Below are 12,923 nucleotides of genomic sequence, written 5' to 3'. Positions count from 1 at the left end.
ATTTCACTAAAAGTGGCAAATGGAAATTTATTTATAGGGTTTTAAGCAGGTGTTACACATTAGCAGCTCTTAAAGCAAATTGCTTAGCAACCAGGTAAGCAATTTATGTAATTCTAGAATTGCTTACTTTTACAGATAAAAAAGAGAATTCAGAAATTCTTCAATATCTTCTCATATGGCCCTGCTGCTTAGCTAAAGAACCTTGCCTCTAAACATAATTTATTTGAGTTTTATTCAAGATGTTTATAACTCAATTAAGTTTATAGAACTTTTCATCTTGATGGATTTAGTTCGCTTTATTTGGTTGCTCATCTAACATGCCTTGGGATAATTTTATTGATTCTTCCTTTGGTATTTAAAGGTGTTTACATTTCATTTTATTACTTGAATTAAGTGTAAAATAAGAAAGTTAGAAGTAGAAATAAAAAACTAGCTTTATTTTTGTATTTTAATAAATGACTTAGAAGATAAGACGGTAGTTCATTGGCACAGACATTATTTTGCCTGGAAAAGTCCCAGTTTTTATCCCTGGCACAAAGGATAAATCTATGTCTTCCTTAAAATTTTGAGCCATATTGCCAATTAGAAAATATAACATTGGGATAGATGGGCCAACAGTTGGTCTGTAAGAAAGAGTAGGGAGCTGTGTTGTCATCTGAGATCTGATGAAAGACTCAACTATTTGAATAACCAGTCATCTCCTGTCAGAAGATTTTTATAATTACTTTAAAGACAGGGATATGGAATGCCCAGGGCGTGTGTGGGATTGTATGTAATCTCTTTGCCCATGCAATATAAGAGGTGGAACTGGAAAACACACTTCTCCAATGTCCACAGGGGAATCTACTGTAACCAAATTCATTTTCAAATCTATTTGTAAATGTTCCTTCTGCAAACAATGAAAGCAAGAGGAAAGGGGCAATTCTCAACACAACTCCCCAACCTTTGGAATTTCTTGCACTTTCAAGTGCTCCAAAAGGAGAATCACAAGAGATAGCAGTCTCCTCTGGCAATAGCTATCAAATGGGGTTGTTAGCCCTCTCAGGTAAACCAGACAGGAAACAAAACTATACGAAACTAATTCTAGTTCATTATATGGTGACATTAACTGATTCTTGCCAACCTGAAGCCACAAGGTTCCAACTGTCACATATAATTGCTTGATTCATTATGGCAGTCCTTCCTAAGTTTCTTTCTTTGTTCATTAAGTGATTGTGGATTCTTGCCCCTCATGTTTGATTGTTTCCTACCAGCAAAAAACCTTCCTTTTTACAATCTTGTAATCCCTTAATTCAGATTAGAGTTGGGATGACTGGATAGATCTGAGTTTACTGGTCGGATGCCCTCCTGATGCCTATCCAGACTTTGCAGCAGATATTTTTTCCTTCGAGCTCCACTTAAGCATCAGGAATGGGATCCGGCATCTCTTCCCTCTTTTCCCCAAGATTATTCACACATTCTATCACAGCAGGACACCAGTTGCTTTGCCATGTATCAATTTGAGGCCATTCCAAATAGTTCCCCCAAAACACCACATGCAAATACCAAGCAGAAGACGTGTCAATCCCATCCAACGGTAGGATGTAACTCAAATACAACAAAATTCTAAAAACCAAACACCACTAAATTCCTCTACAAGCCTCAAAGATTCATGATTTCAACTATATCTGAAGCAAACAGCAGGTCCCAGAAAGTCTTCACCACCGCCATACTGACAACCGCACTATGTATAGCAGTTCCCTCTCCTTGCTGCCAACTGACATACAGGATTTCTTGCCATCCCAGCAAAAAACAAAGGAAACCATTGAAAGTTTGTTTTGTCCAATTCCCCATCCCCATCCCCACCACAATCAAGAAGACAGATAAAAACCATGAAAAAGGGTGATAATAACCTATTGGATATTGGCTTATGTGGTACAGATGGCCCACTTTAGAGACATCCTTCAAAATCCTCTTGGACTTTTTGATTATCTAGAAACAGACTGTGGGCTCCTTGGGGAAAAAAAATAAGAAAAGTATTCATAAATTAAGCTAAGAATCATCCTAGTTCAGAATCCAAATAGTTGTTCTAATAGTGCTCACAAGCTGGAAGACCTTGAAGTGAAGAAGGCTTTGTCCAGTCATTGTTTCCCTGAAATTGGTGTTTTTGGAAACATGCTGCCCCAAATAACAAGTTTGTTAAATTTTCAGGACTAATTTCTCCTGAGCAATATCCCTATGGCTTTATCAAATATTTCATAAATCCATTTAAATTAGTAGCTATGTTGATAATTTGTCACAATGAAATCTAGAAGGACTTCTCTGTATTTTCACCATTCTATGTATGGTTTTACATGCTTTGATTAGTTCCACTCTTCTTCTTTTTCCAAATGAGAATCTCATTTTCCCCCTGTAGGAATAACAATAGTACTTAGAATTATATACTGTGTTTCCCCGAAAATAAGACCCTGTCTTACATTTTTTTGAACCCCAAAATAAGCACTTGCCCTTATTGCCATGCGCTCAAAAGTCCGATTGGGCTTATTATCAGGGGATGTCTTCTTTTGGGGGAAACAGTGCTTTTACAGCCTTCTCTAAATGATGTTTTTTCCTGTACTTCTTGCATGTCTATTTTTTTTCCTCCAAAATCTGGTCAACATATCCATGCACAGTACTCCAGAATTGAACATACAGTATAATAGATTGTATGAGAACATCACAGTCTTGGCTGTTTTATTTTTAGTCCCTTAGATAATGATCCTGTGAATACTGCACCCAGAAGACTGTGATCTGAGTGTCTTAAATTGTATAATACTGATGAAATTATAAAACTGTAGTGGACATTTCTGGATGGCTCTAACTGATAAAAATTTCACTCAGAAAATTGGGTCTGGGAGTCTTCTCTTTAGATGAAGTGTTCATTCCTTATGAATTAAAAAAAAAAAACACAATTCCTTCTACCAAGAGTAGATTTCCCCTTCTCCCATTCCTTAGAGGAATTAGTCATATAAGAGTATCTTTTGGTCCTTCTGAGACTTCTTTAAAACAGGGGAACTACAAATTGCCTTTTTCTCTCTTTCCACATGTACTTCAGCTGTCATTATTTCCAAAATAAGTTTTAATTAAAGCTGTCCTCCATACAGTGTGTGTTGCACTTCAGCTGTGTAGCAAATAACACATTAATTTCCCCTGACTCCCCGTAATCTTGCTCTGTTTTATCCTGTTAACATCTTGTTCTGGCAAACACCGATGGGAAATAGCAGGTGTTAGCAGAGAAACAATACAAAGAATGGTTAGTGGAACTTAATGAAAGCTATTGCATTCTTTTCCACTTTTCAATATTTCTGCTATCTTTCTTGCCTTCTTATTTGGGATAAGATGTTTCTCAGTATGATTGACTTAGGATCCTTTTATTTTTGGATCATCATCAGAGTTTTCCTATTTGACAGCAATAGGTAGCCAACTTTTCCTGCCTTGGTGATTTCAGAAAGAATACCTGTCAGATTTCTGCTGTCATACAGTTGTGAAAATTTTGGACTGTTTCCAGCAGGAAAACAATATTGACCACTGATGAGTCAGATCTGAAGTTCACAAGATCTGGATTTTGCTTTTATTTGGACCTGTGATATTTGGAAGAGCCCAGATATGCTATCTACAAATCAATTTCAGAACTTGGAAATAGTAACTAAAACTGGCTTATGATTCTGTATAAGCACTTTTTGTTTTTGAATCTCTTCAGAATTCTTGGCTTAACTCACCCAGGATTTTTAAATTTTTCCTGTTATTGATTAGATTTCTGTTTGCCAATATGATAGAACCATATTATCTCATATATTATCTGACCAATGATGTACACTGAAGATGTCATATTAGAGAAAGCAACATTTTATTTTGGCTAGAAAACAGAATTAAACTATTGTCTCCGTTTCTCATGTATGAAAAGGATGTGATTCATGCCTAACCAATTAGTTAAGTAATTAGCAGAAAATTTTACCTATACATGTTTCATTAACAGTACGTTCCATTGTTTTCAGTGACATGTTATGGCTGGAAGAACAATACTGCAAAATGCAGCAGATGGACCAGGAATTAAGAGGGATAGGAAGAGGAAGACTTATATTATTTTATGTAGACAATATGTAATTATGTGTTTAAAACTAGATAGAATTTTTCTGCACATAACATATTAATAGTTCCTTTTTTCCTTTTGTTTTTTGTACTTTTGCATTTTTCCTTTCATTTAATTAATTAATTAAATATTATTTATTGAGGATTTTTTAAAATTAGAAACTGAGTCTCCTTGAAAAATTATGTTTTCATTGGCTGTACCTTATCTGTGATCCCCCTCTCCCCAAATCAGTAAGAAATCAGCAGGTTAGTATAGGAAGAAAAAGTTTAAAAGCAGTTTGAATCTTCATTTATAATTTTTCCTACATTCTAATAATGGACCGCATTGTTTTGTGAAGTTTTTTCAATTTGTGTATGCTGCATATTATTAAATGCTGGACATTATGAAGCTTGAAATCATATACTATCAAGAGGCTGTTTTGCACCATTCATTTATGATTTCTGTGAAACAAAATAGTTCCTCCTGCAGAATAGTTGATTGGATTTGGGTTTTTTTTAAATTAGACATCATTTGCAAACTATACATGGGGATAACTATATAAATACAGCCTGTCATGGATGGGACTGTTTCAAACTGTCATGTATAAAACTATGGCTTTAGTAGTTCTGGAGAAAAAATGGATTCCATTTGTCTTAAATGTTTCAGTGCTCCCATGATCAAGGCAGCCAAGAAGCTACTCTGGGCAGTTTACAACAATAAAACAGAAAAAAAATATTTAAAAATGTAAACATAACAATAGTAAAGGAATAAAACAATAAAAATAAACAATTGAAGTATAATAATATGAAATTAAAAAGAGGGGGCAACAGGAAGCACAGAGGTGAAGTAGGGTCAGTTAATTAGTCCGGTAGCCACCTCCAGTGTGGTACTCTCCTATTGGGTCCCCAGGCCAATTATAGAATCAGATCTTCAGAGCCTTGTGGAAGGATAGGTGACTAAAGGCAAACTTAACACTGGAAGTAATTTAGCAAACAACATGGGAAAAAATGAAAAATTCTTCATAATCTTGGTCTCCATCTAGTTATAGGAATAGACAAGAGGACAAACAGTCCTGAATCTTTTTTTCTGTCCTAAATTATAATGTTCTTTTTATCCGGACTGTGAGGCTACTAAAATAGGTAATCCTCTTATTTTCCTTTTCCCAGACCACCATACTAGCTAGGAAAGGAACTTAAAAAGAAAAAAAAAAGAAGATCTACTATAGTTCTGGTCCAAAAAGTAAGTGGGTCTCCTAATTTTTTGGGGGGAGACAATTACTAGATCCTCCTATCATCACATCTAGACCACAAAAGCCCAAGCACTTCTAGTAAATAAAATCTGGATTTTCTTCCCTGATTCTCTTTCAGTGGCTGTTGCATTCTTGAAGCCTAATTACTTTCTTTCAGAGACTCCCATTTTTTTTATTCTGCTTTATCTCTTATTCTTAGAGTACTCATAATAGAAAAGACAGCTATCATACCATACCCCATACTTCAAATAGCTTCCACTGATGCAGAAAAAACATTGGAAAGCTCACAAAGGATCTCCTGAATTCTAGTATAATATATTATCTTCATAATATATAATTTATTAGGGAATGGACTTTTCTATCCACAAAAATCTATAAGTACTTTTCTGAGGAGCCCTGATAGTGCAGTAGTGGAAGTGCAGTATTGCAAACTAATTCTGCCCACTGCCAGGAATTTGATCCTGACCGGCTCAAGGTTGACTCAGCCTTCTATTCTTCTGAGTTGCTCTTGCTATTCTTCTTGGTTGCTCAGATTGCTGGAGGTAATATGCAAATAATGCTTCTACATTGTAAACTTCCCAGGGGGGGTTGTAAAGCATTATGGGACAGTACATAAGCCTAAACGCTATTACTATCACTAATGCTATAAGTACTCCACTTTGGAATTTTGGTAGTATGCAACATGTAAGCCAAGACACAATTGGAAACTAAAATGTTCTAGATCTTTTTCTTCAGAATGGTTAATAATTTGATTATGGGGAAAATGTTTTCTTTGTACTTAATGAATTTAAGGGAAGTTTCTTCAGTATGTTTTATGATAATCCTTTTCATCTCAACCCACTACTGATTTACTGCATAAAGATGACATAAATTTTAATTCAAGTCAGAAAGTACATGAATCTGAGGAAGGAAGACCTAAATATTCAATAATGATGCCACTAATGTCTAGTAGATAGAATTTATTCCTTTTAGAGCCTATTACATTTCTATTTACAATTGCAAATAGCATTTAAAAAAAGACAACAAGATAGATTTGATCTAGAACAAAAGCTATAAAGTTAAATTAATACTCTGCTGTGAAAATTAGGCAAAAAACCTCTTTGCCTTTTCTGCTCAATCAATATCAGATTCTTTGCTCTGCCATGTACAATGTTTCAAAGTGAGCCAATGAAGCAAAAAAGATTATGTCCAATTGCCTACCACAATCCTAAATACTGATTCTTACTGATTCATTTAAAAATTACAGAACACAGAAAATGGGTAGACCTGCACAATTGTGCTATACAGCCAGTACCCACTTAATGACTTTTTGAATGTACAATGGCAGTGAATGAGTGACATTTACAACTAGTCCTTGTACTCACAATAGTCTCTGCAATCATGTAATTGTGATTTGGACACTTGGCACCTGGTTTCCAATTACTTCATAGCATCATTTGTCACTTTCTTTGCCAGCTTCCTACAATTAGTCAATGGGGAAGCCAGTCGGAAGTCTCAAATGCAAGCATGAAATGTGCTTGTTTAATAACCCACAGTGATTCACTTGATGATGGCAACCAGAGGTTCTGGAATTTCCATCACTAAGTTCCACAGTCATATGACGTCACTCTTTATAACTGTGCTGCTTAGCAAGTCCAAATTACCATAATTAAGTAAGGACTATTTGTATTTGCTTCAAGATGGAAAAGAAATGGCATTTCCTGATGCTCCTGTGACACATAGGAATTTACATTAATTTAGTCTATGCCTCTGCCTAGTTATATAGGTAAATTCAACTTTTTCAAATGTCTATGCTGGTAAGAATTATAGCAGAGCTGTTCCAGAGCTTCTGAAGTCTACCGCACTGAGGAATGATTAGCAATCTCATGTATATTCTAATCTCAGTTCCAGGATCTGGCAATCTTTGTGAATGAAAATGTGCATATTTGAAAGCAGCACTCAGTAAATATTGAATTTTGCTAGTCTACCGTCAACACAGGTGTTGTTTTTTCTGTAAATATCAAAACACTGTGGTTACTGCTTACACTTTTATATGAATCACTCCTGCAAAGCTTCCCAAGGTGCATTTTTAGCAAACTGCATAGTAGCAAGAGCATATGTCAAATGCTTAAGGCACACAAAGATTTGGTAAAAGAAAAAAAGTATGTCTTTGACATTTTTTGGAAAAATAAATTGACAAAATATGTTGAAAATCATGCACCAAACTGTATCATTATGAGAAAATATTTATTATGGTAGCTAAATATTTATTACGGTAGCTATAATTTCATAAAATGTACATACACATTATGTGATACTAAATGAGATAAATTTATCTTAGAAGCATAATAGGTAAGCATTGTATTAAATGTAGTGGACATTTTCATGTAGCTCATAAGAAAATGATAATACTTTCACTGTTATGCATGTAACATAGTTGTTAACATCACAGTATCCATGGTTGTTAAACTCTATAGCCTTATGTTTGGTGACAGGTATCTTATTTCTCAACTTGAATGCCATATTAATTGGTATTCTGCTAATGTTTACTGAGTATTAAGAATATTTTCATGTACCTGTCATAACCAATAATGGCTTCTCTAGATTTATCTTCAATTACATACAGACAAAATCAATCAAATTCTGTAACATGTGCATATGTACCACATTGTGCATTACATGTGAATACTTTTTACATTTCATATAGATAAGTGAATCAACTTGAAAAGACATTTGACTGATAACTAGCAATATATGGTTTAGATTAATAAAGACATTAATAATCCATGCATTTTAAACAAGTATTTATGGTAGCAAGTTTATGGTAGAAAAAGAAGAGATACAACAATACAAATCAAGCAATTCTCAACTAAGAGAAAAAGAAATCACAAAGTGTTTCAGCCATGCTTACCTGACACTTGGAGTATAACTCTGAAATAGACCCATCTCTTAAATGTGTCTATTCTGATTAAGTCTAGACAAAGACTTTTGTTGTACATATAAAATTTTTGCAATAGCAAAGCAGTGAGGGGCTTCACCAGGAGGGAGTACTATTAAGATCACACAAAGTGTATTGCAGCTTTGAAGCAATTAAATGCATTTTTAAGAAGCCATAAAAGAGAAAGAACAACTTCAGTATAAATTATTGGATTCAAGAAAGATTTTATCACATAATTTTCATGTTGTTCAATTGTCTTAGTATGTTAAATCTCAATACTGCAGTTCTAACTTTTTCAAATGCAAGGCACAATCTTCCATGATGGCCTGGTCACAACCCTTCAATTAAAAACAATCATCCCAATTCTTGCAAGATTTTAGCAATCTCCTAAGAGAATACTAAAATCTTAAAACATTTAAGGGTCTGGCATGATATCTCATGTCAGAATACAAAATCTAATAAGGTTTGGAGAACTTGTAAAAAGATTTCCCATTATTTAATATACAAAAGAATAGCAAAAATAATTTTTTGTATCTCAGCATTTTGACCTGCTTTCCTGCCACAATTGACCTTAAATTTTACAAGCTTTCTACACCATTTAGAGTTCTAGAAAAATGGGTTTCAAAATTTATGAATAATTCCCAAAGATATAAAAGGCTGCAAACAGTCACTCCCTATTATGTATATGAAAACTAGAATAAAGGAAGAACTATCTTCTTTTACTTCTTTAGAACCCTTAAGAATTAAAATGGGCTTAAGAATTTTCCAAATCCAGTATCTCTACTGGGCCTCTTGTATACTTGTGAAAGGTAGACACTTAGAAGATGTATTATTCTAAGGTGATGTTTGTAAGTTCCTCAAGACTAGGTTATGTTATTAGGGGTCCCAGAAACCTGGGGTCCCAGGAAACCAGCTGAATTTTAAGATGGCTCCCCTGTTGTGATTGATGTGGTTGATATTTACTCTCTCCATTTGTGGCTTTGCTCTTACTGCTTCCATCAGAAGAATGAAAGCAGCATCAGGACATAAACTCTGTCCCACAAGGACATGTATAGAATAGAACAAGGGCTTGTATCAATTACAGAAGCTGCTGTATACAGCGAAGCTCTTGAGTGAATGATTTGCTTACTTTATACTACATAAAATGCCACAATAAATATGGTCTATCCACATATTAGTACTCTTATATCTAAGATGAGCTAGTAATCATTCATTGATAAAATTTAAATAATTACACAAAGTTATGAACCTCTATGGATATTACTTGTGAATTTCAGTCCCTGTTCTTCCATAGTTACTTCTATATGCTTAATGTAATTAAGAGATTGGAAAAATGAAGTTTATCCAGAAAATGGATTATTTATCATTGATCTAATTCCTCATATACTTACTATGTTGATTGATGGAAAGAGAAATGTTGTTTATTAGGCATATTATTTACTTATTTATATCTGCACTGGTGCAGTGGAATATTTAAAACTGACATCAAAAGATCAAACATTACTAGCTAATTTTTGCATATTCCATTTATAGCATATAATGAGATGTGACTGTGACAATTACTTGAAAACACAGGAATCAAATAATTATATTTATTGGAGAGACAAGAATGGGTGAGCATTCAGGTTCAACCAGTGCTAGATAAATTCGGGGCTTCTTCTGTGAAACAGCTCATTATTTCAGAAAAAAGTTAGCAACATTTATTTAAATTCTACTCTTATGCCTACATCTTGGTGGAAATGTTTATAAATGTGATAACAATGTGAAATGTAAACAACATAATCCTAAACATGCTTATGTGAAAGTTAATCCTCATATGAATAATGGGATGTATTATCTGTTAAATATGTTTCTGAGTGAAGCTAAAGGCAGAAAAATAAATGAATCTTTCATATTTCAGTCTTGAAATGAATTGGATCCACACTAATCTGGACTACTTTTCTTTAGGAGGACAACTGGTGAAGTGTTATTTATTTGTAAGCAGTAAGTAGTAAGGTTACAACAAATCTCTCTATATTTTCCTCAGTAAAGGCCTGAAGAGGTCCAAGGAATTAAATATCTCATCTAAAAACTGAAGCAAGCAGGTTGAGAATCATATTGTATGAAAATCTCATTTCTAACAGTGTTGTAATTCCTTCTCCCCCGTCCATAGTATATTTATACTGTAAATTAGTGACTGTAATGCATGCAACAAAAATATGTTTTATCAGTTTATGTAAACATTAGCTTTCTTCATGCAAAATGCCTACAAAACTGTGGCAACAAATTATTCTAATAACATCATTTTACATTAGCTCTGTCACAGCAACTGTTATTCCTGCTTCTATGATTATGCAGTAGAGAATATTTTAAAAACCCTTGAAAGATTTCCAGTCTACATCCCTGTTCATTTCATTTTGTAAGGTTTGAACGACTATTTGCTTTAGTTCCTTGTTCTTTTAATGATGGAAGAGAAAAGGCCAGTTTTTGGAGGAGGCCCCATCAGAACTGGAGCTTGATTCTTGTGGGTAATTTTTATCTGAAAAAAAAAAACAGTTATAATTATATCACCTGTCACAAGATAATTGTAAGCTTTCCTTTCCTAACTTTTAAACATGTTCCAATAGAACATAGGGCAAGAGAATACAATTTTTAAAAATTGATTTCATTATTATAATCTTTCATTATTCAAATGAAAGATTAACATAATCATATCAATTGAATTAACGTCACTACCTCATCCTCCTAGTGTCTATTTACATTTGTTTTAGAATATTTTAAAATATCATGAAATTATCATGAAATATAAGAAAACACATGTAAAACATAGTAATAACAAGATCACATAAAATATACATTTTGCATAAAATAGCAGATTCAGTATTTGGTAGGTAAAAAGCATATTGGGAAAAAAATAAGCCACGGTATTCCCTATATATAATAGTCATCCCCCCAGCTTGGTGAAATCTTATTTGTAATATAACATTCTAATTATATAGACAACTGCTCCCATCTATAGGATAAAACAGAATTCAATATACAGTACATTGAATCCAATTAAATGGCATAGAGGAAGTATAGTTGTGCTTGCAACATATTCAGAGTAGACCTGTTTGATATGAATCTCAATACAGCAATTAGTCCATGTTCCACATTTAACCTCCCCTTGATTAGGATATTTCTCCCAAAAGTGGTCTGTTGTATCCCTTGTTTGATATATATATATACATAAATATGTATATAAAGAGGTAGAAACTGGTTCTATTCTCTTTTGCTCTTGCAGGATTAAGATAATAATGATATTGTCTCCATTATGTATAAAAAAATTGGCACTCAATTATATTACAATTTCTTATTTATACTTCTGGATTCATTGTGCTTAACATGAACTTCCATGCTTAATTTGAAAATAACCACTAGGACTTGAAGTCGAAGTCTAGCATGTTAAAAAGGTCAAAAATGATTAAGTAGCATTCTAATTTGTTAATTAATTGGTAGTAAAATCAAATCAAATATGAAAACCCTGTTTAAAACCCTATGAAAGATTACTTCATAACTACCTATTTTGATTTCTTTGATATAAAACCAGAAATCACCTTAAATGAGACAACCCTCGTGTAGATTATGTCTCCAATTTTCTCTAATTCAAGTCTAAATTAGAGAAGACATTTTATGAATGTATGCTATGCTCAAAGCTAATTGAAAGCAATTATCAAAGTGGCATTTTGTCTGTGACTTTAAGATACATTGTGAGATAATAAATGATTCTCATTATGTAATAAAAAGGTCACATCTTGCCTTTGGGCCAGTGAGGCTTACAGTTTTTCAAAAGCTATTTGAGACATTTTCTTTAGTGAACTACTGCTAATACAAGAGCTATCACTTATTAAATATCAGTTGTCATCTACACAGCACCCCCATCACAGATAAGTATCTTTTTAAAAAAGAAACACCGACTCATTAAAACTGGCAAAAATATATCTCTTAAAGTGCATACCTGACATTTTCAAGCTAAAATGAATATCCTTCACTTGTCATTCACTAATAGCAATGAAACAAAAAGGTACACTAAGAGGAGAGGCTCATTAAAACAGAGGAAAGATTATTTCTTGGATGAAAATTTGCTATCAAAGGTGCACACACACACACACACTTTATTATTTCCCAAACTAACTTATATAGAACATACATGGATTTCTATGTTTAATAAATGAGCAATTTTAATTTCTCTTTTATTTTCCTAATCTTTCACTTGTTTTAATTCAACTGTAGCTTTTTAAGAAATGTTCATGAAAAATAGTGTGGATCTTCCTATGTATTTCTCCTAAAATTGCATTTATGTATCCATTTTGACCAAAAATTCTTTGGGTTTTTTTTTTTTTTTTTGTACAAAGCTTGTTAATATACTTTAATTGGTGTAGATGTTCAAATTATTCCAGTTCATATTCTGATACGGGCTATATAAACTTTTCAGGCTGAGTAGCACATGAAGTTGTGAAAAGGATCAATATGGAAAGCTATCCTTCATACTTTTCTGCAGAAAAATTGTGATGAGAATTATTTGAAAGAAAAAACAAAGTCACTTCTTTTCCCCAGTCCAGTAAAAAAATTGAAAGGAGGATTATGGTTAACAGTTCTTCCTACAAGCCTGGCAAGACAAACTACATGTATATGAGAAAGACCTTAATATG

General features: G+C 33.4%; 1 protein-coding gene across 3 annotated transcripts in view; it reads right to left on the bottom strand.

Annotated features, from left to right (window-relative positions):
* Positions 1-7,545: 7,545 nt before the first annotated feature.
* The window catches only part of DGKB (diacylglycerol kinase beta), a 296,607-nt gene continuing 291,229 nt past the window's right edge, over positions 7,546-12,923 (bottom strand). For all 3 annotated transcript variants that reach the window (XM_060685674.2, XM_034402586.3, XM_034402587.3), the window contains one exon: positions 7,546-10,771. In XM_060685674.2, coding sequence (XP_060541657.1) covers positions 10,676-10,771 — 96 coding nt within the window. In that variant the 3' untranslated portion in view covers positions 7,546-10,675. The remainder of the gene's footprint in view (positions 10,772-12,923) is intronic.

Source organism: Pantherophis guttatus, chromosome 4, assembly GCF_059756535.1.
Source record: "Pantherophis guttatus breed Tessera chromosome 4, ASM5975653v1, whole genome shotgun sequence".
NCBI lineage: Eukaryota > Metazoa > Chordata > Lepidosauria > Squamata > Colubridae > Pantherophis > Pantherophis guttatus.
Note: the sequence above shows the minus strand (reverse complement) of the source record. Positions and strands in the feature narration are given on the sequence as shown.